Below are 26,935 nucleotides of genomic sequence, written 5' to 3'. Positions count from 1 at the left end.
ACGACTACTCCGTATGGAGTACGGTATACCCAGATCAGTCTCACAATCTGGGACCTTTTGGGTAGTACTGTAGCACCATAGCACTGTAGCACTCAAGCAGATCAGTCAGAAAGGGAAAAGTCTCAGGGTCTTGGAAGTAGCGAGAAGGCTGAATTATAAGAGGGACGCCAAGACATCAATGGTGTGTGTTCGCCATCGATGAGCACAATCACCTCACACACGACCCAAGTCAAAATCGGAAATTACCAACGGTGCGCGATGGGTCCTTCAAATAATAAACATTCACTTCAATTAAGCTTAACCACCCTCCCGCATCGTTCATGCTCATCATGGACCCCACGGACAGGTGCGGCAGTGTTTGTCGGCAGTTCAGAATCTGGGAGCCTGCAGGTCCCAGCGGGGGACGAAGTATAGCATAACGTGGGAGAACGGAGCATCCCACCCAGACCCTGATCAGGGTCTGGGCACTTGAAAAGAGTAAGGAATACGATCCCTAGCCTTGGCACAGACCCAGCCCTATCAGACTGGCTAGAAATTTCGACATTCAAGCCCAAATGGTGGCATAATCCATAGAAATGAGATCACTCCATTATCAGAATACTGTACTACTAGGACGCTATACGAAGGACTTCGTACCCCGTCAGCAGAAAGTGTAATCAGGGGGCTCTTAAATTGAATATCGTCCATAATCCCAGACCCCTAAACGCCATGCAAATGACTTGCTAATGCACCCGTATTTGTTTGTATCCCAATATGATATCCCAGTGGCTCTTCCCCTTATCTGTGTCACTGTTCATGCCACCACAATCCTAGGATCCAACCCCTCACTCCAATTTATCCAAATGCTCCAGTCGCGTAAGCACTACTTGCTTACTCGTCTCTTCGATCTCGCCCGCGAGAAAGACCTCGTCCAGAATTGCGTAGACCTATTTCACATGGCATATTAGTACCCGCATTCCTGGGGAAAAGGTAAAAGGTCCATGCAACCACTCCACCACCACCACACTCACCTTGTAGAAGTTGAAGACCAGATCCAGCTCGCAAACATTGCCAAAGAATTGATCCAGCACCTCGACAAAGAAATGGATTGCTTCTAGGTACGCCAGCTCATTGTCATTGGCATCGACGCAAACGCAAAAGAACAACCCCGCATATCGCCGGTAAACAATCTTGGTGCTGCGGCGGAACTCGACGAAGTTCGACTGGTATTTCTGATCTCTCGGCGCGACAAGACGATGTACCTATAAGGCCGGTCGTTAGTGGTCGTAGTTGCGGGAAGTCGGGGGTCGATCGCATCGCATCGCATCGCGGTACGGTCATCCGTGGCGGTAGAACGAACCTCGCCCTTTAGCTTGACCTTCTCCTCATCCTGCATTAAAAATAACAGTCAGCGTCCCGATTCTTGTAGATGAAGAAGCTTTATTCCATTCCACTCACACTGTATGGCGCATACCACTTCGCCAGGCGCGTTTTGCCCCTATAACCCGCTGATCAGTATCGCGGACTTAACTTGTGCCTGCCCCGGACCTGGGCTTGGGGGTAGAAGGTTCGGGAGCGGAAGGAGAGCACTTACTGGCGATTCTGCACGATAATAAATGATAGGACCATTGTGAAGAACTTCGAGCTTTTCACCTGGCCAGCATTTGTTGAACGCCTTGGGTTGATGCTCGGAACGAAGCTGGGGGATCCGCCCGCCTCCCCGATATACTGCCATCAATCACCGCCTATGCGGCGTTCCATGTGAATTAGTATTCACATCATTTCAGTATCATGAAATTGCATAGTACAGAGTACACAATGGTTAAAAACGAAATACGTTTGTCACAGGAAAAATCAAGGGAAAAAAAAAGGAAGCTGGTCGCCGGCAGACAGACGAACCTTCGACCTGAACAAATTCCGAGAAAAAGGTAAAAAGATCAGCCCCAATTCAGCTTCTCCTATCCGCATATGGACTTTGCTAGGGGAACAATTGGTTCCCCTAGACCATAAGGGTCTACGTGCCAAGACATTCACTTCTTAGGAATATCACCATGCAATCACTCTCCTGAGATGACCGATTTCACGGCGAATGTCATCCACCCAACTACATATCTAGGCGCCCAGTAGTACTTAAGCACCCGAACGGTGTGTGCCGCAAAGCAAAGCCTGAATACTAATTAGCACTACAACACAGAGCGTGTTTGAGGAGAAAATCAACATATACTACAACATTGAATCTTGTAGAACCAAGACCATAACACAATATACACACTAGTCTACCTAGTAGGTAGTGGGTGCTTATTACTCGGAGATTCTGGCGGATGTGTATGAAGCGCCTCGTTTGTTACTACATATTCTTTCGTACAACTCAGGCTCATATGGAAAGTTAAAAGTGCACGCTATTCCTGCAGCTATGCTGCTGCTATACAATCTGAACACACTTACCCCTGCATACTGATCAAAACTCGGCATGAGGAAGTTTTCACTAAACTTTCCCGAGGGCTTTTTGAGAGTAACGACAACTGTATGCTACATGCGTAGACTATTTGCGTAGTGAGAGGCTTGTTCCTGTTGTGCTTGGCTGGCAGACTGTGGTGTTGGCTGCTGGGTTGACTGTTGCGCTTGGCTGGCAGACTGCGCTTTCTACCATTGCATCACCCATTTGCTTGATGAGAATTGTCATAGTTTGAATTGCGATGAGTGAACACATCACGAAAAACGGCTAGAAGAGGTTGCTGGAAGTAACGATTCGAAATTCACCGTCTTTTCCATACTCAACTAGGCGTTCTTTTGCCATATGTTCATGAAGTTAGGTCTTACACTGGCCCTTGTCGAGATACCAAGTAGGACAACCGAGGACGTGAAGGTGAGAATTTTTTGTTTCCGGCAGTAGAAGCGTTCATAAGGTGTCATGTTGGTCGTTGAATGCCAAAGGCAACCGGGTTCATGGTGTAGTTGACACCTAGGTAACCGCTCAACAGCAGTGATGCCCTTTAAATATAAAAATAGCCAAACAAGTGGGCGAATAAACACCAAACAGGCCGACAATTTCCTCCAGGTGCGCAAGGAGTAGTGCTTGCTTCAACTTATCGGCTGTCTTGCCGTTGTAGACAATGAATTGCAGCCGTTAGTTCCCGGCCTTGCCGGTGTCTCAGTGTAGAAGTCGACTGTTGTGCCATAAAACCCCTACATATCACAGCATCCTTGAGAAAATGGGTTGAAGATCCTTGGGAAATGGGTTGAACATTACGGGAATGTCGAATGCTCCAGCAGATTTCGGCTCAAGACCTCTAGAGTGATTCCAATAATGTCAGTGGAAAGCAAGACGGGAGAGAGGAGCGTGTCCTACTGGAAAGACTGGACATAGGTACGCATACGTTTCGGCACAAGTTCCAAACGATGTGTAGTTTTGAGGGGCGTCATCTCTTTCGAATTCTCTGGGGTTATACCGAACTTGTTCTGTGTCCATCATTCAAGGTATTCAGATGCCTATCTATTCAAGTTCAAGTTTCTTAGTCAAAGTCTCTATCGATTTTCCAAAGAATTAACTTACCTGACTGAGATTCTACCCATACACACGACGGCAGTCCATTGGATTGAATGCTCCCTGTAGTTTCTCGCCAGGAACGCTGATTGGAATTGAGACTGGCGGTGGGGCTGATCCCGGAAGTAATGTTTTGTCGGGTTCAGGTTATTGGCTTCAATAGGAGAAGATGGAAATTCTGGGATAATTTAGACTGAATATGGGGCGAACAAGAGCTGGGTTTCCGTGTCTTGTTCTCTGTTTGTTGTTGGTGGGATGTTTTTCCCGTCGCGAGGAGAGAGCGAACCTCTTATAGCAGTAGCAGTAGCAGTAGCAGTAGCAGCAGCTCATCGTGCCTTCCACATGATTCCCCGGACAATTTAGAACTAGTAGTAGTATTACTAGCAGGCACCACCGGCTGCTCGTTCCTCCGAGCCACAATATAAACAAACTTAGGCAGCCACCCAGAGTTAACCGTGAGTATACCAACGTGCATAGGTCGGTGGGCCATAAATAATTCATTTTGACGAAATAAAGCAAAGAAGAAAATAGATATGAAGGGAACTATGTTCTTTGAAAAATCGGCCTCCAAAAGTGCCAATGCTTGTAAGGCCATGTGCCAGTCCAACTTCACTACCTGCAGCATTGTTTGCGGGGGATTGGTTTAGTATTGTTTAATTCTACGAATAGTAAGCGATGGGAACGAAGAAGGAAGATCTACGCAAGGTTTCACAGGGGAAAAGAATAAGAACGATTTGAGTAAGTAGCGCATTCATCGCTAATGTATAGTTTTTATTGAAACATTGGAACATGGCTCCGGGAAGAGCTTCGACTGACATAAGGCGTGGAAATTCGTGAAGCTCCGATCTTACGGAGCTCAAGCAAGCAAATTTTGTCGTTTGTCGTGTTTAGAGATGTTGCTCTAAGAGAGAAGACATGGGGGTGAGGGAGGGGGTCATTATATGGTTGGGGTTGAGGTTGCAATTGCAATTGCGACACGGTCGGAAATGGCGAGTGGTGGATTCAAGAAGAGCTCATGCGGTTAAAGAGCCTCGTCAGACGAGCCTGGAAAATCGCCGAGGCATATTAGCATGGGGAACACAGACGAAGACAAGATAGGTTCTGATCCGTTCTTTACGTACGGTATAGCTCTGAGGAGTCCCTGGTTCAGTCGCAGCTTGCGACTGGGCCTCAGATTTCTCATCGACATAACTCTCCTCATCCTCCTCGTCATATTCATCCTCATCCTCATCCTCGGACGGAGGAAAATATCTATCCGGATCACCGTTATAAACCATAAACCAGCCAATTTTCTCGCCGGGCGCTAATCGATCGCGGAGTTCCTCCAGCGCTGCTGTCTGATCGTCCGTCAAACCGGATCCTTGCTCAACGACGTCTTCAATATTCAATCCAGGGCCCGCGCCGGGCGCGGGTGCCAGACCACCGCCGTCCGGGAAAACAACGACCTTCGCGCCGACGTAGGCATGTTCCTGGCTCACGGTGTTGCTGGTCTCGTCGGCGGGATCGTACTGCTCGATGAAGCGTAGTTCAGGTAGTCGGGGGACGAGGTCGGGGGAAGTCTTGTTGAAGGATTCAGTCAAAAGCTCTGTGGTGAGTGGTTGCTGGATGTATTCGGCGGCGGCTTCTTCCAGGTTGTGGAGGACGACGTAGACTCGGATTCCCGTGAAGCCTGCACGAGGCCACCGGAACCCGTGGAGCATGTAGACCGGCATGTGTCGCGGTGTTTTGTTTGGATCGATTTGACGGAGGAGAGAGGTGGAGGGGGAGGAGGAGGAATGGAGATTCGCGGGGAATTAATGGGTAGGTTGGAGAGTCGCGCGCGAGGGAGACGATGACAGGCGCACTCCTCTCATGTTAAGAACCTGAAATTGATAGGGGACTCGGAGCTCGTGTTGTCGAGAGTGCAGTGCGCAGACGAGTGGATGCATCGGATTGGGGATTCTCAATTTCCCGGGCCTTTCCAGTTCCAACTGGGTTTAGTCCCACTTTTTAGTTTAACGGCGCGACTCAAATGAGACACGTTCATTTCAAGTGACCTGGAGTATATCGAGTATACGGGTGATTACTATAGATACCTGGTGTATATACGTCTTCTAAAATTGATTGAATTCCAAGTCCCACTATCTCCAAGTCACCTTTGACTCCAATACCCAAGTTGATATAACTTTGGTTCGATCCAGATCGCCCCTCTCTGCAAGATCGAGATCTGCCCAGATCGATCTGAGTCAAGCTTGGATCTCTTTCCCGTCCGAGTCACGGTTCCTGAGAAGCAGATACCGATAGATCCCATCAATCTGAAAAATTATCCATTGCTTGGGGAAACGCTTTGCTCGTCAATACTAGTACTACTAACATCAATTTAAAACACAACTAGCGCCAAGCCGAATGAACTACCGCCCAAGACTACTAGTATGTACATAACAGTGCGAGTGCTGGCTGAGTGCTGGCTGTCACAAGACCTTCTCCCTCGGGAAGCTGCAGCTCTAAGGCTTTCTCTTGAGATCTGCAAACCGCCGTGTCAATTCATCCAGTTCTGGTATCCCACCATTACTGCTTTTCCCCTGAGGCCTTGACCCTGCCGCAGCGGAAGCCTTCGTTGATTCATTTTCCTCTGGCCCTGGAACCTTCACTCGCGGGTTTGGATTATCAGTCCTCGGCGCCGGCGGGGCGACACTGACAGGACTCCGACCATCGGCAGGACCTCGCGGAGGCGTCGCTTTGTTAAGTTCACTGGTCTCCGAAGCGCGCCTGGCCTCGGTGGCGCTTGCACTTGGTTTTCCCGGGGTGACTGGCAAATCGCCCCCTTCATTGTCGTCGCCATCGCCTCGGGAATCATCCACGAATTCAGGCGGCGCACTTCCCAAGTCTTCCTGCATCTCTTCTTCCGGCCATGGAACACCATATGCCTTTGCAATTTCCCGGAGGTAACTCTCCACCAAATCCTGACCAGGCGGACGCACACGCAAACCCTTCAAAAGACGATCCGGAACCTTGACAGTATCCACCTTATTCTCCTGCGCCAGCGTCATAAACTCCTTCCCATACCGCTCACCCAGCATAGTCCTCAGCATAGTCAGTTCCCGAAGTTCATGCGGGAAGCGCTGCCAAGCATAGAAAACTACGGTGGCCGCCTCATCAAGCGCAGTATCCATATACGTATCGTCATCATCACTTAAGAGCCCCGCGTCATCCGCAAGACTCTCTTCCTTCTTCTGCGAGCCTCCTCCCAACCACGCGAACCCAAACCGAGACCCGGAGGATTCAACAGGCTTTGCGGCTGCCCCTCCTTGCGGCTGGGTTTGCTTTTTATAAAGTTCCTTCGCGCGCAGTCTTGCGCGGGTTCCCTTTCTCTCCGAAGGCGAGTTGGTCGAGGACGTTGGCGCGTGCTAGTAGGAGTTCACAGTACAGTTCTACCATCTCCATTACCTCGACGGCGATGTCGGTTGCGATGACATTTTCAACTCGGATGCGTGCGGAGGACTCGCGGCCTTCGCTGAGGAGTTGGGAGAGTTCGCGGCGTTGGACGACAGAGGAGGCATTGTCTTTCTTTTGTAGGAGGCGGAGGCGGGGGATGAGAAGGCGGAGGTTGGATACTAAGCGGGTCTGTTGATCCATTGAGTTAGTGCCAATACTTGAGTCTCAACCAAGGAGGTTTGTTGGGCGCAGGATTGGTGTCGCGCGCAGCATGCAGCATGATGGGGGGGAGGTTCTCGGAATCGCAGTGCGGGGTAAGCTCTAGGCAGCGAGTTCAAGTTTGCGGTGACGAGATGGATATGCCAGGGGTGATAGATGAGACAGAGTCACTATATGCAGAATTCACTCACTGTTTGGGCCGCGGGAGGCATGTTGGAGGTGTTGATGTGGTTGAACAAAGGGATGGAGAGGAGAGGTGGGGGATGCGCGGTAATCGATGGGTCCAAACAGTCCGGCCCCGGGGGGGTCCACTGGGCTGATAAAGGATTCATAGAAGACCTGCACTCGGCAATAGAATTGTGGGAAAATAAAGAATGAAACTAGGCAGCCATGAATTTTATTACTAGCACTAATCACAAACCCTGACAGTAAAAGGTATTAGTAAAATGGAATGGACTGGAAAAGCCCCCACAGCAGGTAAAATCCCAGCATAGTTCGTTGCAGCAATTTAGCCTCCACCAAGTTCCTATCATTAAAAATCTTTTAGGTTGTAACGATCTAGAAATTTCAATGTCTCCCTATAAGGCCTATTAGTGGGATGAAGTTCAAGTTGTGAGTTGAGTAAATATCGAAAGATCAGCATAGCAGAACTGATGAAGTAACTGAATTAAAGGGGGTAGTTCGAGGTGAGAAACCTCAGGAAAACCGGGCTTGCAAACAACCATATACGAGTCATAATATCAACTACTCTTCTTTTTTTTTATAAGAACGACGTCGAACTGACCTATAAGAAGCGGTATACTATACCAGACAGTGACATTGACGCCGCTCTCGAAGTGGAAGCCGCTCTCAAGGCGGCTAATAATTATGGTTTCAACTCTGATAACAAAAGATACGAAGCGCAAGTCGAATGGGGTTACAAGAAACAGACACTTTCTATTAGCCGCAAGAAAGACGTGGACTCTGAGAATAGTGGAATGGACCTGCCGGGAACTGAAAGCTCTCGCCAAATGCTGATCGACGAAGCACCAGAAAAGTTCAACAACTGGAATGGCAATAGCTGGGGCACCAACACATTAAAGGCATCGCGCATTTTTGGCCCGATTCTCACCCAGCGATTCATTGGCTCATGGAATGGGATACCCCTATACATTGAGGTCTGGCCTCTCTTGAACTCCACCCTTACGGGAACTGAGTACTTCATTGAAGCTTCTTTCAAGACGAAGAGTCGGAATACAGCCTCAGCCGAGAAGGAAAAATTGGCCGAGTTCTTGGAGAGTAAGGGTTGGTTTCTTGCACACGAGTCGCTAAAGACGCAGCTTATTATTCAGCGCTACTGAAATGTAAAGAAAAGGTACTCGGTCTCTAGGTGGTTCTTGATTTTGTGATGGAGGGCCCTGAAAAGAAAATTACAATCACCGAGAATGAATCGGAATTACAAACGCCAGGCATGGAGAATGGAGATGTGGCAAGCCAACATGTTGCAGATATATCGGCTGCCCGCGCACCTCTTGTCTCGTCCCTTTTTCCTCTCCCCATGCCTATTTATTTTGTTAAATGCTACTACGCTAATATTTTGATATTCGTTGCTTAGCGCCATTCTAAAAGAGAAAAGATAGCGGAGATCTAGTTCAAGGTGGCGGGGTCGAGCCCAGGCTGGGCTCCGGAGGCGGATCTCTTCCTGGGGCGCCAGTGTAACCGTCACCTTTATTACTAGTATAGGACCACTGGCACTTGAATGAAGGCTATTAGTACGTCCTCTTAAAAATATATTCTATGTCAGTCTATCTAAATCATTTCTGACCCTTCGCTGCCTCCTTCATCTCTCCACGCTCTTTCACTAAACCCGCCAGATTAGTCCCAACATCCGAGCCAAGGTTATTAAAGCCATGAATAACACCCTGTCGATCGCCCTCTCCCAATTCCTGACTCATTTTAAACTTGCCCCCAATACTCTCAATAGAGACCTCAATGCCAATGATATTCTTCTTCATAATATCGATATACCGTTCCGGCGCATCAGCTACCTTCCAAGGCCCAGGCTTCCCCTCTTGACCCGTATGACCCATCATAGAAGTCTCACACAACTGAGACAAATCATGAATCTGCTGTTGAAGATATTGCGACGTTTCATTTGCAGCCGAGTCATAATAGATCGTAGCTTTACCGTAGACTTGAGCCGCAGCGTAGTTCCACGTCGGCACAACCTTCCCGGTAGCCGGCTTGGTCTCGGTATAGAATTTCGGCGTCACGTAATGGTGATCCTGGGCCGTGAAAAGGATCATCACGTCTTGCTGGAGTTTTCCAGTAGGTGAATTGGCGCAGGCTTCCATCATGGCTTTGGAGTGGGGGTTTTGTCGGGCCATGTGGCCTCGTAGGAGTCCTTTGACGGGTGCCGAAGGGTCATCGTCGTAGATATCCAATACCCAGGGGATATGGCTGGATTGGAGGAATGGGTAGGATGGTGAGGAAATGGCGGTGGTGAGGACGCCTAGGGGGGGTTCCCTTGAATGAATTCGAAGAGAGCTTTGATTGAGTTCTCTACGTGGGCTGCGCGGAGATACATGGTGGTCTGCAAGTGTGAGAAGTAGCAGGAAAGGTATGTGGAAAGGTGTGTGGAAAGGTGCGCGTTATAGTTGCGAGTCAAGATCTTTGGCCTCTAATCTACTCTTTATATACCACCACGGCTGTTCCATTTACCCATCAGTGACTAGGCCAATCGCGGGGCTTTCGATTTGCTGTTCCTTTGTAATGCGGGATTTTCATTGGTTCGCCCCGCCGAAGTGATAGGGGGTTATATCAATTAGCCACGCCCTATGCCTGCGATCAAGTTTAGGTTATGGCTCATTTATGCAGATTTTGGCAAAACTAAACCATAGAAGGAAAAGAAGAGGAGATCTGAACAGTGGAGTCCAACGATGACTCTTTTGAGTGGACACAACTTAAGCCGGCCGAGAATATTGAGTTGATTGACCAATGAAATGGCGGGATAACCCCCCGGAATAGGAATTTGACGGGAGTGGGGCGAGAGGCGAGAAGAGCTCTACAACATGCTCTGAAATCCGAGTCGCTGCAGTACAAGAATCTGCTAAATAAAAGCTCTTCTCTCCATTTATGATTGAACACAAACAACCTCCTGAAAAGAAAGAAAGAAAGAAAGAAACAGACACACAACATGGCTCCCGTCAACAACGCCCATCCCTCAACCCAAGCGCTGCATGCCGATGACTACTTGAACTTGGTGACTGACGTCGCACCGCCAATTCATCTTTCCACAATCTTCAGATACCCTAATGACCCCAACCAACTTGCCATACCCGAGGACCCGATCGTATGTTCAAAGCAAACCCCCAGGGCTACTCCTATTCCATCGACTCCAGAGACTAACCCGATATATAGGCCGAGTTCGATGGCAAAAATTACGTATATTCCCGCGAATTCGCACCTAACGCAACTCGCTTCGAAGCCGTCCTTTCATCTCTTCTAAAGGGCCATGCTGTGAGCTATGGCAGCGGACTCGCAGCTCTCTATGCCGCTTTGACCCTGTTGAACCCACGGCGTATCTCCGTGGGCGACGGATACCACGGCAGTCATGAAGTTATCTCCGTCATTTCCCGGCTGTCAGGTCTTCAAAAGTTCGATCTCGACTGTCCCGCCGAAAACTTAGGAGAAGGAGATGTCATCCTTCTCGAAACACCCGTCAACCCGCTCGGAACCGCCTTCAGCATCGAAGAATATGCCAAGAAAGCACACTCTCGCGGCGCTTACCTGATTGTCGACAGCACATTTGGACCTCCGGGCCTCCAGGATCCGTTTTTATGGGGAGCTGATATCGTCTTCCACTCGGGCTCGAAATATTTCGGTGGTCATAGCGATATGTTATGCGGTGTTCTTGCTGTCAAGCGACAAGAGTGGTTGAAACGACTTTATGAGGACCGAGTGGCTCTAGGAAGCAACATTGGCAATCTTGAAGGTTGGATGGGTCTTCGCAGCTTGCGAACTTTAGAAGTTCGAGTTCAGCGTGCGAGCGAGAACTGCGCTAAACTGATTTCATGGCTTGATGCTGCCATGAAGACCCCGAACCCTGTCCAGGGCAGCGAGGAAGTTGTCGTTCAGGCTGTCCTCCAGAAAATCTATCATGCCAGTCTCCAAAATAAGCCGTGGTTGGCGAAGCAGATGCCTTGCGGGTTTGGGCCGGTGTTTTCGATTATCTTGCGTGATGAGACCTTTGCGAAAACCCTTCCTAGTAAACTGAACTTTTTTCAGCATGCCACGAGCCTGGGTGGGGTTGAGTCGCTCATTGAGTGGCGGGCACTGTCTGATTCGAAGGTTGATCGCAAGCTATTGCGAGTTAGTATTGGGCTGGAGAACTGGAAGGATTTGAAGGCCGATTTGTTGCAGGCATTCACCTCGCTGACAAGAGAATCATAATCTAGATGAGATCAGAAATTCAAGTGATAGTCATGAAAATGAGGTCATTATTCGTATATCGTATGTCATTAAAGCCAAAGCCAATCTCGATCCAAACTTCCCATGCTAAATATCCATTGTGACCGTGCATCTTCTGTAGAAGATTCCTTCTGCCAGTATTCCTGCAGCATCTTTGCAGCATTAACCGCATTCAAGCAATTGGTGATGTCCCAGAATTTCTCAATGCAATCGATGAGAAAGTCTCTTTCGGGCCTGCCATTGGCACTCCAAGCCAGCAACGAACATTGGCCACAAAATGCATTTGAAAATTTCGAGGTTGTCTTTCAGTGACTCTGTCACTCCGAGAAGCTCTGTGACCAGATGGTTTTGCTCAATCGACTCTTCAGTCAGGGCATCCACGATGCGTCCTGCGTATAGTAGAGCACCAAGTTTGTATGATTCGGATAAGTTACATAAGCCTATGATCTCTTGGGATGAAGAGTTCCGGGATCGCCGAAGATTTGTGGCCCAGGCGTAGCTGTCGAAACCTTTGATGGTTTCTATTAACGATGCTGTGTCCTTCAGGTAGGTGTTGGTGGAGATCTCATCAAGTGGCCTTTGAGCTTCAGCTAGGCTGTCCCTTTGCACAGAAAGCCGTTGAATTGCAGTCAGTATATACTCGGGGCATCCGAGGAAGGAGGCCTCGATTGCCTCTTGGTATTTCTCTTTTTGGTGGTCGAAGGATGAGTTTTGAGATAACAATTTAGGGCGCAGGAATGCCCCCCCAAGTGTCTCAATACTGCCAACAGTTACAAGGTCAACAAAGTTCAAAGTTAACTTCCTTCATTTACCTAGGATAAACTCACAAGTAAATTTGTTTGATGATGAAGCCTCGAATTTCTTCGATTGTTTGTCCATTCCCCTGATTAGTACTTGTCTCCGAATCGGGATGCGAGAAAGTAGACGCGATTAGATTTTTGGCCCCCTGCAGATGAAAATTCCAGCCATCACTGCCGGATTCGAGAAGATCTAGAAAGATCAAGAGGAAGATACTGGCAACGGTCGTGTCTTTTTTGCTCAACTGTGTGTCGCGTAGAGACTGCGACAATGCCTCCATCGCTTGATGTTTAAATGAGAGGGCATCCTGGTTCGCATTGGCAAGCTGTAATGAGGAAGATGCCGGCAATTCAGTTTGATGGAATGAGTGGCCGGTGTTGACATGGTGACGGGCCGCAAGCGCAAGAAGAGCTTTCATTAAAACCGGATCTTGATAACCCATAGGAATCAGACTTCTTAATGGATTCCGGTCGCTGTCATATAAAATAAAAATTTTGCATATTCGTTCATTAACTGTAGGGTTTAAGGTCAGTTTGTGAAATTTTTGAGCGGGACTCCATGCTTACTTACAATAGTCAATATAGTACTGGGATTTGCGATCCAAATGTAAAGTTGAAGGGTCGTGAAGAACGATAGGCAAGGATGCCGTATCGAAGATAGTATGGTCTGGTTTCAAAGTTAGTAAGGCTAGTGATAAATCGGAGCCTTGTCCCGCCTTTCCCTCAGGATGAACAGACCTTCCGCTTTCCGGGGCCCCTTCGAGTGGCATTAGATTTCATCACCACCCGTTTCCCAGCAGCAGTGGCCGCTGCCTCTTTGTTGGCGTCGTACGATCGGCCCTGCATTCGCCCGCGGATAGCCACGCCTTGAACCCATCGGAATGGCCGTTTGTCAAGGCATTCCAGGCCAGCCTTCTGGCATTTCGCGCACGGCACCCCGGTCTGGTCACATTGAATGCGACGATTCCGACAGGTGTAGCACGGGCCGCTGGATTCCGGATCCATTGCGAGGCTCGTTGAAGAGGTGTGGCGAGATACTTTACCTTGATGAAGCCTAAGGTGGGCGGTCGTCTGCTGACTAATATCGGAACTACAGCCCCAGACCATGAGACCGATAGGGCTGCCTGTAAAAAGTGTCGCCTCATCTTATTGGTATCGGCTGAATTATGACTGGCAAATACTCCAAAAAAGCTGGCCCAGGGGGCATAGTTATGGTGCGGTCTTTTTTTTAGATTCTTCGCCTCGTTGTTTGCTTGCACCGGGAATTCTTGCATCGAACGACTTTCGACCAATACCTTCTTTGTGTTGAGAATTAGCTGGGTATACATATGCCTCCATGTATTCACAAGAACCTGATTCAATCAGTGTTGGATTTTAAATCTCGAATTTCTTCCTCGTGTTTCTTTTTTTCTCTCCCTGGTTTCAATGCAAACAGGACTCGATATCGCCAACATTGACCACTTGAAAAAACCAACCCAATCCTCCGCAATAAAATTGCAAAAATAACATTGTAGAAAACTCACAAAAATTATTGGCATGGACTGTTGAATTGATTCGATTCCCATCAATACCCCCCCTGGTGAGCAACACTTATCGAGTCTCGGGGCGGAGAGGAAATTGAGCTGGAAACATCGCCCACAAGGCCTTTAGAAGACCAGGAAACCACGTTATTATTCCAAAAAAATATATTCTCCCTATTCTACTCTACAAAGGTGGGAGCAAAGAGTGATTGGCTGTCGATGGCATTATAATTGCTAAAACCGAGGAGTAGTATCGGTAAAATGAGGCCTGTGCACCAGGAACAGCCGGGGCATTGACTCGGGATACTTGATTGGATAGAGACGAGCGAGCAAGCATAATGAGATCCAATGAGCAGTTGTAGTGGGGGTCAGCCTGATCTCCATACATCTATGTAGTACACAAATTGAAAGCACTGCCTTGGGTCCAGATCGCTTAAGCCGACATCGGCTGGCCGGCCAAGTAGGCAGGACACGCATGTCCCTACCCAAGAAAAAACGAAGAAGGAGAAAGAGAGTAAAATTAGCTCGCGAATCAACAAGGTTCCTATGGAGTACGAGGCTACTACTATGGAGTCCTGCACGAAGAAAATAGGATGCCGGGGCCGATGGAGACTGTCAGAATGCACAGCTACGATCAAACGAGCCCTGATTGGTCGACCCACTCAGGCAATTCCGCTCTGTGGTTGGTCCGCTCGGTTTATGACATCATGGGAAGTAGACTAAAAAGACGCTATTCCACTTTGGGGAAGATATCAGGTTCTTAGTTTGGTTGGCATGGATGGGAGTGTGCTGATGGTGTTTCACTTTGCTCGGTTCCTATCTTTGGATTGTGCGTGAATGGGATGGGTCCGATGGTTGGAAATTAGTATTTTGGCCCAACGAGGGGATTCCTTATATTTATCTTGTCTGCCGCACTTTGGCTGTGTCTCTTTTTCCTAGTAAACAACCTTGTGAATTTCCACCATACACTATACATCTTATACCTTCCTAGGTTGACTTTCCCTGGCCTACTCTCTCTCATTTGAGATTTTTCATTATCGACTTAACATGAGTCGTGAGTTTACACTCTTGAGGCTAGATCAAATGGCCTTCTCTTCGAGACGCGTATCATAACTCAACTAACCTTCATAACTCTCAGCTATTATCCCCCGCGATTCAATCTTCAAAATGGAGACCACCACTTCCCTCTTCAAGCGTGACGGTGCAAGCCAATATTCCCTCTACGTCTTTGTTATCATTGTTGGATGCATAGCTTTTGTACTTATTGGTTCCGGTATCTATCAAATGTACCACGGGGACGACGAAGAGAACGCCTATGACCTACCCTACGAGCAAAGGAAATACATGCGCGAAGTCCGACAACGAAACCTCAATGGCATGGCCCTTGCATGCAATAGACCAGACATGGTAATTCCTATTGCGGAATTGAATTACTGAGCCTGGGAATCGGGGCAATACAAGCTAAGCGGGAACGGGCGTTTGATAGAACTGAAAATGGCATAGCGATGGATGGCATGGCGATGGGCGTTATGATAATGGCTTCAAGTTTTGATCAACAATATTTTTCCCTTTGCATACTATGGAGCAGACAGTACAGACTGGCACAGTCGTCGTTTCATTCAATGAATGCAAAGTTACTATATTACGAATACCTCGTGGATAACGAAAGTGTTGTAGTAAATTTCCAAGGTTGATAGCGAATACCCTGTTAAATGAAGATATCATCAAAGCGTTGACTAGTTGCTGCCTGTGAACAATACCACCCAGCGATCAACATACTTTTTGTCTGTACCGCCGAAATGGGCGATTCCATTGATGGTCGGCTTGGCTTTCCTCCACTGGCTCGTCTCGCAGTTTATATTCTTCGCGATCATAGACAGGATACATCATTTGGGATACATTTATCAGACGCCTCTTGCAGCCTGAGGGGTCCTCGCGGGCTCTGTGGGCGGAGCTCTAATGATTGCATTGATCCTTGCGGCTCTAGTGCCGAAATATCCAGCTATCATTCCACTGTCGGGATGCTGTAATGCTATTATCGCAGCTGTATACCATCCATCACGGGTCCTACTCAGTGACAGGGCTCCAGCTCCGCAATTTGACCCTAATCTCTCGCATCGAAAGCTCAAATAGGGATTCATTGAGAAATCAGATGGTGCTGACGGTATCGGACACGGCACTTTCGCCGCTGACGAAGTGTCAGTTCTAATAAAAGGAGAATTGTACCCCAAATTCTGAGTAAACTAAACAAATTATATGCCATTGAGAAATGTTTAGAAATGCTTAGAAAGAATCACTTGGCGTCCTCAATATGTGATCAAGCCTTTAAGTTCATAGTATGGCCTCCCAAATGTCTCCAGTTTCAGGCTCCGTATATACTTCGTCTACAGGCCTTGTAACGTTAGTATTTAAAGAATATCCAACACCATATCTTTTTGGTAATTTCAATATTTAAATAGAATATATTAAAAATGAATGATTATTATCAATATGAGATGTTCAATATAGGTAGAGGACACAGGTTGAAAGAGATGATTTAGAATTCACACGGACTTTGCGTGGGAATCTCATCCTAGCAGTACATGCACCTAAGAGAAAAGAAGGACAAAGATGGTAACTGTACTAGTAAATTTTCAAAGCCCATTTTCCTATGTCCAACAAAGACCCCTCAAACTCGCTCGGTTTAAAAAACATTTCACCGGTCGTCGAATTAGGAACCCATATGAATAACCCAATGCATATATCAATAACGAGAAGTAATCGGACACCCAAGAAGCTAAAAAATATAAAAAAACAATCGCTGAGGAGCGAAAAAGGTATATAAGTCGTAAAAATAAAAAGATGATGTCAACGTGGACGTCGTCATGAGAGTAAAAGCGTTCGCGATCGAACGGATGTAGAAAGGTAACAATAGAGGGGGATTAGAAGTGAATATAATGTGCATGTCTTGCAGTCGGAGATTTCCCGACGCGGCGCCTGTGAACGGCTTCCAAGTCATCTATACGTTGGCAAGTCCGGTCCGCAGTAGCTACAGACCCGACTAGATCTGGTAGTTCATGACCATGGCAGCCACGGCACCGAAGAGCAGGCTAGCCATCGAGACAGTGGCGCTGGAAGCACCGTTGCCGGGAGCACCGGTGGAGGATGAAGCAGCCGCGACAGCTGTACCGGTAGCCGACGAACCAGCAACAATCTCAGCGGAACCAGTGAAGACATGAGGGCGGTAGGTGTAGCTCAACGAGGGGCTCGACTTGGGCAGCCTGGTGCTGCTAGAGGGAGTCACGGTGGAGGTAGGAGTGACAGTCGATGTCGAAGGCGAGGAGGGAGTAGGGGTGGAGGTCGAGGTGGAGATGGAGGTGGTGCTGGTGGTAGTGGGGGTAGGAGTAGAGGTGGAGGTAGGGGTAGGGGTCTCCGTGGTTGAGGTAGTGGTAGGAGTCGGGGTAGGAGTGCTGGTGCTGGTGCTGGTCGAGGTCGAGGTAGCGGAGCTAGTCGAGATGGAGACAGTCTCAGAGCTGGAGCTGTCGCTGCCGCTGTCGCTTCCATCAACATCCCAGACGACGATGTGAGCGGTAGAGCCCTTGGGCACGGTAACAGTACAGCCGGTAGCACCACCGGCACCAGTCATGATACTGGAGCCCTCCATGTGGTTGATGCTCATGGTGGAGGGATCGATCTTGCAAGGAAGACCATTGCAGCCGCCGCCCTCACACTCGATTTCGATACCGAAGGTTGGCTTGATGTTGCGGAAGGGAGTGGTGGGCTCCAGGTAGATAGGGTTCCAGCCGATCTTGACATAGGTGTCGCCGTTGGTGACGGTGTTGGCACCTGCAGTGTAAGGGGACCAGTTACCGACAGGGTTGGCGTTGGTACCCCAGACACAGCCCTCCTCGGCACTGATACCGGGGGCGTTGATGTAGTACTGGGCAGCGGTCTCGCACCAGTAGGACATGTCGGGAACAGCCAGGGTCTCGAGCTCTTCGATCAGAGTGGGGATAAGCATGGCCTCGTTACCGGGAAGGACGGTCTGGCAGAAGGAGACAGCCTTGCCGGCCTTGTTCTTGGCCTTGATAGCACCGGTACCATCCTGGCAGTAAGGCTTGTTGGGGAAGGGCTTCTCAATCTCGCCATCCTCGTTACAGTACAAACCACCGTTCTAGATATGACCTGTCAGCGGGGTGCCCTTGCATATGCATATATCCCTTGCAGAACATGACAGGTGAATGATCGACGCAACATACCATGGACATGGGGTAAGAGTAGGAAGTGGCCTTGGGATCCCACTGCATAGAGACCTGACCGGCAGGGCAGGCATACGGGCAGTAGTTGCCGGGCTTGCAAGGCTGGTTAGGGCTCATGGCCCAACCGGCGTTCTCCTCATTGGGAGTGACGGAGACGAGACCGGCGTTGGATGGGAACTGGCACTGGCCACCACGCTTCTCAACGGAAACATTCTCGGAGCGTCGGTGGAGGTGGGAGTGGCCGTGGCGGGCAGCTTCAGCGCTCGCAATGAGGGCGACGAGCGCAGCAGCGCGAGAGGGAGCGATGTTGAACTTCATGTCTGCGATCGGGGGCTTGTGTATCAAAAGAGCGAATGACTGGGGTTAACCGAGAATCGAAAATAAAGAATGTAAGATGGCCAGAGGCCTTGGACACAAGAAGCTCGCAGAGAATGGGGTCGAAGAGAAAGAAAGTCCAAAAGCTGGCAAAGACGACAAGAAAAGAGGCCCAGCACAGCCAGGGCCCTGGCCCCAGCGGCCACAGGGGAAGCGAACCGGTTTGGGGCGAAAGAGGGCCATCAGGAAAAGAGGGTCCAAAGGGTTGACCCTGAGTGGACTGGAGAGAGTTCCCCATCAGGAAGGCTGAGCGGCCCCCTGAAGGCGCTAGTTGACGAGCAACAGGAGACTATACCTGTAGATGTACTAGTGTTGGTGGATAGTTGAGGTTAGTGGGAGGTTAGTCTCAGGGGCAGAGCCACTTTTGGGTAGATGATAGCCAATCATGTGTGTTGCTTCCCCGGGGGTTCCTTTTCAGTGGGGACTTCCACTTTCCCACCCACACACTTTCACCACACCTACATCCACTTCCCTCGTTCTGTTTGCCTCTGCTTACATCTGCAATTGCATTCAATCATTGGGGAAATTCTATGCCTTGGACGGATTACTCTGTGCAGACTGCCGACACTGCGAAAAAGAAAGTGCGTGGATTGGTACGAGTAGTACTCCGCACTCCGTACTCGTACCCACACTATCAATCCTCCATATCCATACCCCTATCCCACTAGAACTTGCACATGAAATTTCGCCCACTGATCATCGCCCTCCTGACTCCGGCCCTGCTGGATTCTCCCGCCAATCCTAATCAAATCCACCGGCGTATCGAGGCCGTCGCGGTCTGGACCTGTTGATCATGATAGATATTTCGACCATACCCATGAATTCACCCAATCGCAGAGGGTCCCCCCCATGCCCTGTTACTCCATCGGGGCCGAATCTTGGTCAAAATCAGATGGGGCCACACGCACGGTACGGAGTACACACAAGGCTCTCGCGCAATAGTGGGCTGGATGCCGCCTTGCCAAGACCGTTGTCTTCTCTACGATAGCCGTTGAGTCGTGGATCTGGTCTTGCACAAAGCTTAGCACTCTCACTCTTTGCTGTCAAGCAAAATCATGTATCCTTTTCCTCTCGGGTCATTCAGTTTGCCTCAGCCTTGCCTTGACCGGTGTAGGTTTCATCCTGGCCAGGAATCGACCCTCAACCGTTGCAGCGGGAAAGGGGCGCATGGTAAAAGCCTTCCGCTCTTCGCCCAGAGAAGAGATCATGAAGCGGATCAATTGCATACAACGGTAGCATTCAATGAGGCCGTGACTGACGCTGAGACGATAGTGAGCGAAATGCACTTAATCATGACCTTCACATCTTGTTCGATCCATTGAAGAAAATTGTGGCATGGGTAATATATCTACCCATTTTAGTTCCCATGCTGCTCTCTAATTGACCAGGGTTGGGCAATATCGGGGCAATTTGAAGGCCAAATCGTGAGATTGACCCAAGCAAAGCATTTTCCGAGAACGCTGTATGAGTAAGTTCAAGCCAGAAATCATCTATGAGGATGAGGGATCATTTGAATGGTGCCAGCTGGTGCTGAAGAAGAAGAACCTCGGAACCCCATCCAATCGCTGTAGACGGTCAAAAACCCGAACACAGAACGCCAAGATGAAAACGACAGCCTCGTAATAGTGTACTCGAATGGGATAAGCGTGGCCGTTAGTCAGCGGTCGACTCATGAAGGTTGATCTGCACAGCCTCATCAGAATAATTCAATATCTTTGAAATGTCAGGCAACCACCATTCCGTATCGCGAATGTAAATCACTTCATCAACAATCTACCCAGGGAGAATTGAATAGACCTTCAAGTTGTTGAAGATACATCAACCAACCCCAATCATGGCCAATATATCAAGAACCTGCCAGAGTTGCGCAAGCTCGAAGGTTCGCTGTATTCGAAATGCAGCAAACCCGCACGTCTGTAACCGGTAGGCCATTCCAATATCGGCTCGCGGTGGTATCGACGTAGGATTGATGGTTCTATAGATGCCTCCGTCTCGGTCGGCAATGTCTTTATCGGCAAACAGGACGCCGATTCCATGGCTTTCAAAAGGACCGGTATGCTTATTTCGTGATATAGTTGTCACTGGATAATGGCTTATTGGCACGTAGGAAGATCGAGGCTCTTGAGGCTCAAGTCCAGGAGCTATTGACCGATCGTGCCACGTCAGCAGACACCTCCCAAGTTCCATCAGAAGAAGAGGTCATTTCACGAGGTGCCTCGGTCGCCTCGGATGACGGTGAAAAGGATGTCGTAGATCGAGGATACCTCAGCGTCGAGACAGCGCAGACTTATTTGATCGTCTTTCAGACCGTGATGACTCCGCATTTCCCTTTCGTGATCATCCCGCCAGATGTATCGGTGCACCACCTGCGCCTGGACAAACCATTCTTGTTCCTGGCCATTCTTGCTGCTGCTTCCTATGAAAATATGCCGCTGCAGCGATCTCTCGGAGCCGAAGTCAAAAAAGCCGTTTCTGCTCGCATGATCCTAAATGGAGAGGTCTCATTTGACATGTTGCAAGGGCTGTTGGTGTACTTGGCATGGTAAATACAATGCAGCTTTTCGTTAAGTTAAGTGTCATGCATCAAGTCAGCTCTAACAGCATGGCAGGTCCCATTACCATACAAAGCCACATCGCTACACACAGTATCTCCAATTGGCGATAAGTGTCGCTATCGATCTACGGCTGGACCGAGCACCACAGGGTAAAACATGGAAAACGAAACTCCAGTTTCGAGCCGACGAGCCTACAAATCAATCTACTTATGACCTGCCATTACGGAGCAATGATGAAAGGAGAGCTGTCATAGGATGTTTCTTCCTTTCATCTTCGTAAGCTGAATCGATATTAAATTGTACCTCTCTGGAGACTAACGATATCTTAGGATCGCCGTTCTCCTTCAAAAACATTCCTCTTTCCCTTACATTCCATACATTGAAGATTGCAGTCAGTTTCTTTTCAACGCGAACGAATATCCTCACGATCGATACGTAATGCACATTGTGCAGTTACAGCATATTGCGGAGAAAATAGACCGACTGTCCGCAGATCATGGAGACGAACTATCCAGACCAGGATCTGGAGCAGAGCTCTACGTGAAGGGTGTGAAAGACGACTTATCAACCTTCCAAAAACGATTAGCGTTCAATATTTATGACTCTCGTGAGTGATTTCCATGATACGCAGTGTACTATTTCTCCGAACTCCCAACTAATATAGATTTCGGCAGCCCTTCTTGCACTTCACTTTCAATCAACCAGTCTCTGTCTCTACCAACTAGCCCTCAGCTTGGCAAATCAACAACCCCGTTCGGCATTTCAAGCTGCCCTTTCTCAATCCTGGCGCGACGAATTATCGAACGCTGCCGTCAATGCGGTAGAATCAATTCATAGTCTCTACCTTTCGCTCCCGCCAGCATCAGAACTTGGCTTTACCAACGCGGAATGGGTACAGATAGGCTTCGCCATGCTCATCGGATACCGCATCACGGCCGAATCTCTAATCCCTGAAAGAAAAGAGGCATATCTTCAAACCCTAGCTTCGCTTCGGCAGCGTGTTGGAGCCTTGTCAACGCCCAATGTCGACCACAATGGGGATCGGGATGTCTTTGTGGATTTTCGAAAGCGGATCGTTCAGATACAGACTCGACTTGATGGGGGTCAAAAGCATGATACGCCCAGTAGTGACTTCCACTTTGAGGGTCCCATCGACGGAACTCAATTTGTTGAACCGGTATTCACGCTTCAAGATGCCGATTCGGGAGAGTGGACTGACTTGCCACAAGGCATGCTTGGGTTTACGGAGGATAGTGGGTTGCCAGACGATTTTCTTCTCACTACTTCTGTTGAGCAAGTTATGAGTAATTGGCTATAATTGAGAAATGAGAAAATGAGACTTTAAAGAGGAATCAATTATGGTTTGCTATGGTACAAACTTAAGGCAATCAAAACCCCCAGATTCCATATTCAAAAATCGGGTTCGAGTCCGAATCTGAGTGGACCCGTCTACAGTTTACGCCAAGCTCATGCTGAAAAGGTGGCAGTGTTGGGGGCCTTTTATTTCCATGTCCGATCCGCGCGAGTGAGGCTGTGGCAGCAGGCTGTCAGCGAACAACGATCACCGAGCCGACCCACACAGCGCTTCGACAAGAACGATGTATAAAATGTATGAAATGAACTCAACAACAAGAAGAACAATCCGTGTCTACCAATTTATTTGTTTCCCAAGTCGAAGATGTTTTCCTCGCCCGTCCGTTTTGCTTCTCTCTTTCTCTTGTTTACTTCGGCACTGTCGGAGTTCACTCCCTGCCCACTACTGGGCCCTTTTTACCCTCCTTTCAAGGTCGATTTAAATGACAAGGCAATTGAAAGTTCCCTCAAACATCTTACTGCTAAATTTGATGATCTGATGCGCACTGGTGACGGCGAAAATGGACCTGTCAATATCAACACTACCTCCTTTAGCATTGCAGTGTTCTCTACCAATGAAGGAACCGCCGAGGATGAGCCTTTCTATTGGCAGTATCACTACACTGCTCCTGATTATAGGAATGGTCCTGATAAGCCCCGAAATGCCTCCAAAGACAGTATATATCGCATCGGTGGCCTGACTGAGCTTTTCACTGTTTGGAGCCTCCTCAGGACTCTGGGAGATGGTATCTTCAATGATCCCGTCACCAAGTACCTCCCTGAGCTCTCCAATGATTCATCCACCCATACATCTATTCTTCAGACTATATGGAGCGACATTACTGTCGGTCAGCTTGCCAGCCACATGGGCGGTATTCCCCGAGATTGTGAGTTTGCCTTCGGAAATTCTCCCTATTTTTATATATAGATGACTGTTAACCCACTGTGTATAGATTGTTCCGACGACTTAACCTCTGAAGCGGATATTTTCAAGGCGGGACTCCCAATACACTCGAATTTTGACCGGCCTTGCTGTAGCTCTAACTCTAAATGCAGTCAAAAAGGTAAAGTACTATATGTATCTTAGCCTCCGCATGCTTTCTAGTGGCTAATTCAGCTAATTCATATAGACTTTCTCCACCAGCTGTCTAAGCAGGCTCCTATCGCCAATCCCGGTCAAACACCCATATATTCGAACATGGCCTTCCAGCTTCTGGGGTACATAATTGAGCGACGGACCGGTCAAAGTTTCAAGCGTGTCCTCAAGCACCAGATCCTCGACCCTCTCGAGCTGAACGACACATCCGTATTCGCTCCCCTGGATACCCAGAATGCTGTCATCCCCGTCAATCAGAAAGCCAGTGGCTGGCTGGCCCATCTTCCCGGAACTGAAGCGTGAGTTATACCAAATTTCCTCCATCCAGGTCACCACCATAAGCTAACACATTGGAAAAACATAGATCGACTTCCATGTTTAGCAGTCTAGACAACCTCGCCCGTGTTGGCCAGGCTATCATGAAATCTACCCTTCTCACTACTTCTCAAACCAACCGCTGGCTAAAGCCTGCCACTCACACCGCGAATCCTGCCAATTCAATCGGATACCCATTCGTCATCTACAGCGGGGGCGATTACCCCAATACATCGCCAATGGTCGACGTATACACTATCCTCAGCAACGAAGGCTACCAAGAAAGCTTGTATAGCTCATACATGGGCCTAGTTCCGGACTGGGGTGTCGGCTATGCCATCCTCTCCGCAGACACCGAATCACCAGCCGATCTAAACGCACACGCGGATTACATGCAAGAAGCGCTGGGCGGCGTGCTCAACTCAGCAGTTACTCAGGCTGCTGAGAATTACTATGGCGTGTATACTAGCGCTGGTAGCTCTAACTCGTCTCTTTCCATTGACTATACGGAGAGAGTGGGATGGGGAATCTATATCGATGACTTTGTGAGCAATGGTCAAGATTACCGTGAGACTTTGTCGAAGATTCTTGGTGTCTCGAATGAGACTGATCTTAGTATTCGCCTTTATCCGACCCGTTTGAGTGAGGAGTACAAGGCTGGCTCGAAGCAGTCGTTCCGTGCTGTTTTGCAGGATATGACTGAATTGGCAGATAATGATACCCCGACTTGTGTTTCGTGGATGCATGTGGATAGGTACCAGTACAATGGCCATGGGCTGGATGAGTTCATCTTCACTCTGAATGCTGAGGGTAAGGTTGTTAGCGTCGAAGTCCCTGCACTGGAAGTGACTCTAGAGAAGCAGAAGGAGAAGGAGAAATAGAAGTGTTGGCCTCGTGTTCTCATGCCGTACCATAGCCTCTTTTGTTTATGTTCATAATTTTCATTTCAAATGTACTGGTGAAGGATACTTCAGACATCAATTGAATCAATTGTCCGACTGAGCCTTGAGTGTAGTCCAACCTTGAAAAACCGAAGCATCGCTCCCATCTCTCCACCCCCAAGCAATACAATAATGACGAGCAAGAAGTTGCCATTCTTCCATCTCATCCAGCATTTCCAGTCCCGCAACCCGCTCCTTTTCCTCTTCATACACCCAGTTCTTCCAGATGAATTCGATATCTGCACCCGCCTGTCCGTCCCCGAATCCTTGTTCCTTCAATCGACACCGCTGCGCCTCCAGCGATGCATATTTGTGCAAAGTTTGGAGCTGGATGCCCCGCGTCGCGAGATTCGAGACCATTGTTCGGCCAAAAGCATCGTCGGGACGAATGGGTTCGTACAAGACCAGACCTAGCGGGATGGTGGGTTGGGATTCGGATTGGAATAGATGTTCGGTGAAGAATTTGACTACTTGCTCTGCCTCGCTCGGAGTGAGATAGATCAGACAGCATTCGGATACCAGTAGCGTGGGCAGTTCTCTCTCCACACCGGGAAGTATGGTGGAGAGGTCACGGTCACTGTTCACCGAAAGCGAACGTAGATCGACCGGGTGAATATGGTATGAAGGAGAATGCAACGCATCACCCATTTCAGAGATAGACACTTCAGCATCAGGCGTGTTAATTCCTAGCGCCTGTTGTAATTGCGGGGTTGATCGGATCGCCTGGATCTTTGAGGTAGTATTAACGGCGAAATCGATTTCATGGTAGACGAGATCGGAGGGTTGGCGCGAGGAGAGAATTCGAAAGACTCGCGTGTCGGAGCCGGCTCCTAACGAGATGATCTGTTTACGCTTCGCTTGAGTTTGTTCGGGTGTATAGAGGCCTAGGAAGCTTGTGACAAGCTGGTCGATTGCTGTCGTGCGAACATATGTTCCTGAAAGAGAGAAGCGCGTTAGCTTTCAAGTTTATTTGGACCAAACCCCCACCTCTCTCCCCCTTCCCCCACCTTATTGCCTGCTGTCTTCTTTGGGTAGCGCAGAGACACTTGGACATACCTCTGTTGATAATTGGAAACCTTCTTGTCGCGGATCCCCGTGGAGTCAGTGCTGTCGCGTACGCGTCTGTAAGATAGCCCAAGTCAACGGCGCTCAGCCTGGAGACGCTGGCGTCATTGTCGGTGCCCTGCACGATGCGGTCTTTGCCTGATGGGCGCGACTCTGGACCATTGTCAGTCGAACGGCCGATTCCACGACCGCGACCTCGGCCTCGTCGAAGAGAGTTGAGGTTAGGAATCTGGGGGGCGGCCATGAAGGAGGGGGCAGAGAAGGGAAAGAAAGTTGAAGGTGGAGGAAGCTTGGGGGAGCTTTGGGAGGAGCTCGGACGCGGTGGGGAACCCCGCGGAACGAATTGGGCCAGGAATGTACTACTACTAGTACTACTACTACCAGTATACTCTCGAATTTATCTATTCTTACGGATCACAACAAATTAAAATAGAAATTGTATTAAAATAGCAATTTATCTGGATCGTTAATTACATGCTAGGGTCCCTTTCCTGGTCCAATGGAACTGCAGATTGTACTAGTAGACTTGAAGCAAACGATCATTATATGACGATCAGCTTACTATAAACCTATATTTTAGATGATATAGAGGAAGTGATCACTATATTCATGGTACTACTGGTAATATATTACCTGTGAGTAGCAGAAAAAAGCGAATGTAACTTTGCATTGCACATGGCATGCATTTGAACAAGCCAGGTTCAATTCAACTAGCTGTAGGCCCTCTTCGATCGATAGGCCCTCTTTGCAAGCGATCTGCTTAGTCAAACGAGTGCGCTTTTAACGTTTCTTTTTATTCGCTGCGCGAAGGTTCGTATTATCCTGCGCTAGTAATACAGCACTATATAACGATAGATAGGCGCCCTTGATAATCTGATTTACTATACTGTTGATTAGGCTCGGAGAGATATTTGACCGTTGGTATAGTAGATCCTTCAGTAAGGAAGCTTGCTTTTGTAGCTGAACAACGGTTCTAGGTATTTTTAGTGTAAATTAGCTTAATCTGCTACTTAGTCGGCTTAATAGTAGTGAAGGTATTCGGAGAGAGATATTAAGCTCAGAAAGCACTCTATTA

The 26,935-nt window shown here is 48.6% G+C and overlaps 12 protein-coding genes across 12 annotated transcripts; 5 read left to right on the top strand and 7 right to left on the bottom strand.

The window, feature by feature from the left end:
- Positions 1-824: 824 nt before the first annotated feature.
- Positions 825-1,608, bottom strand: N7509_007382 (AP-2 complex subunit sigma; the record flags this gene model as incomplete). The annotated part of the gene is made up of 5 exons (XM_056632019.1): positions 825-926; positions 1,011-1,241; positions 1,340-1,369; positions 1,438-1,477; positions 1,574-1,608. 5 exons carry the CDS (start codon positions 1,606-1,608, stop codon positions 825-827), a joined length of 438 nt encoding a protein of 145 aa, XP_056487570.1.
- A 2,949-nt stretch (positions 1,609-4,557) lies between these two features.
- N7509_007381 (uncharacterized protein) lies at positions 4,558-5,235 on the bottom strand (the record flags this gene model as incomplete). The annotated part of the gene is made up of 1 exon (XM_056632018.1): positions 4,558-5,235. The coding sequence occupies one exon, from the start codon at positions 5,233-5,235 to the stop codon at positions 4,558-4,560; it is 678 nt and encodes a 225-aa protein (XP_056487569.1).
- A 771-nt stretch (positions 5,236-6,006) lies between these two features.
- On the bottom strand, positions 6,007-7,368 carry N7509_007380 (IST1 family protein; the record flags this gene model as incomplete). Its single annotated transcript, XM_056632017.1, has 3 exons — positions 6,007-6,909; positions 6,950-7,126; positions 7,348-7,368. The coding sequence occupies 3 exons, from the start codon at positions 7,366-7,368 to the stop codon at positions 6,007-6,009; spliced, it is 1,101 nt and encodes a 366-aa protein (XP_056487568.1).
- Positions 7,369-8,166: 798 nt separating this feature from the next.
- Positions 8,167-8,496, top strand: N7509_007379 (uncharacterized protein; the record flags this gene model as incomplete). Its single annotated transcript, XM_056632016.1, has 1 exon — positions 8,167-8,496. The coding sequence occupies one exon, from the start codon at positions 8,167-8,169 to the stop codon at positions 8,494-8,496; it is 330 nt and encodes a 109-aa protein (XP_056487567.1).
- A 453-nt stretch (positions 8,497-8,949) lies between these two features.
- On the bottom strand, positions 8,950-9,522 carry N7509_007378 (FMN-binding negative transcriptional regulator; the record flags this gene model as incomplete). Its single annotated transcript, XM_056632015.1, has 1 exon — positions 8,950-9,522. One exon carries the CDS (start codon positions 9,520-9,522, stop codon positions 8,950-8,952), a length of 573 nt encoding a protein of 190 aa, XP_056487566.1.
- An 809-nt stretch (positions 9,523-10,331) lies between these two features.
- Positions 10,332-11,587, top strand: N7509_007377 (putative transsulfuration enzyme family protein; the record flags this gene model as incomplete). Its single annotated transcript, XM_056632014.1, has 2 exons — positions 10,332-10,487; positions 10,556-11,587. 2 exons carry the CDS (start codon positions 10,332-10,334, stop codon positions 11,585-11,587), a joined length of 1,188 nt encoding a protein of 395 aa, XP_056487565.1.
- A 68-nt stretch (positions 11,588-11,655) lies between these two features.
- Positions 11,656-13,407, bottom strand: N7509_007376 (Zn(II)2Cys6 transcription factor; the record flags this gene model as incomplete). The annotated part of the gene is given in 5 exon segments (XM_056632013.1): positions 11,656-11,851; positions 11,871-12,365; positions 12,433-12,916; positions 12,974-13,124; positions 13,141-13,407. 5 exon segments carry the CDS (start codon positions 13,405-13,407, stop codon positions 11,656-11,658), a joined length of 1,593 nt encoding a protein of 530 aa, XP_056487564.1.
- Positions 13,408-15,089: 1,682 nt separating this feature from the next.
- N7509_007375 (uncharacterized protein) lies at positions 15,090-15,359 on the top strand (the record flags this gene model as incomplete). Its single annotated transcript, XM_056632012.1, has 1 exon — positions 15,090-15,359. The coding sequence occupies one exon, from the start codon at positions 15,090-15,092 to the stop codon at positions 15,357-15,359; it is 270 nt and encodes an 89-aa protein (XP_056487563.1).
- Positions 15,360-16,962: 1,603 nt separating this feature from the next.
- Positions 16,963-18,478, bottom strand: N7509_007374 (SUN domain-containing protein; the record flags this gene model as incomplete). The annotated part of the gene is made up of 2 exons (XM_056632011.1): positions 16,963-18,075; positions 18,161-18,478. The coding sequence occupies 2 exons, from the start codon at positions 18,476-18,478 to the stop codon at positions 16,963-16,965; spliced, it is 1,431 nt and encodes a 476-aa protein (XP_056487562.1).
- Positions 18,479-20,369: 1,891 nt separating this feature from the next.
- On the top strand, positions 20,370-22,408 carry N7509_007373 (Zn(II)2Cys6 transcription factor; the record flags this gene model as incomplete). Its single annotated transcript, XM_056632010.1, has 6 exons — positions 20,370-20,458; positions 20,517-20,588; positions 20,643-21,077; positions 21,145-21,366; positions 21,420-21,697; positions 21,765-22,408. 6 exons carry the CDS (start codon positions 20,370-20,372, stop codon positions 22,406-22,408), a joined length of 1,740 nt encoding a protein of 579 aa, XP_056487561.1.
- A 360-nt stretch (positions 22,409-22,768) lies between these two features.
- Positions 22,769-24,735, top strand: N7509_007372 (serine hydrolase domain-containing protein; the record flags this gene model as incomplete). The annotated part of the gene is made up of 4 exons (XM_056632009.1): positions 22,769-23,330; positions 23,397-23,507; positions 23,574-23,838; positions 23,904-24,735. The coding sequence occupies 4 exons, from the start codon at positions 22,769-22,771 to the stop codon at positions 24,733-24,735; spliced, it is 1,770 nt and encodes a 589-aa protein (XP_056487560.1).
- Positions 24,736-24,840: 105 nt separating this feature from the next.
- Positions 24,841-26,104, bottom strand: ppm1 (protein C-terminal leucine carboxyl O-methyltransferase ppm1; the record flags this gene model as incomplete). Its single annotated transcript, XM_056632008.1, has 2 exons — positions 24,841-25,730; positions 25,852-26,104. 2 exons carry the CDS (start codon positions 26,102-26,104, stop codon positions 24,841-24,843), a joined length of 1,143 nt encoding a protein of 380 aa, XP_056487559.1.
- Positions 26,105-26,935: the final 831 nt, after the last annotated feature.

The sequence above is a fragment of the Penicillium cosmopolitanum genome (genome assembly GCF_028827165.1).
Source record: "Penicillium cosmopolitanum strain IBT 29677 chromosome Unknown utg000008l:1.0-4398992.0:1.0-4402845.0, whole genome shotgun sequence".
NCBI classification, from domain to species: domain Eukaryota; kingdom Fungi; phylum Ascomycota; class Eurotiomycetes; order Eurotiales; family Aspergillaceae; genus Penicillium; species Penicillium cosmopolitanum.
Note: the sequence above shows the minus strand (reverse complement) of the source record. Positions and strands in the feature narration are given on the sequence as shown.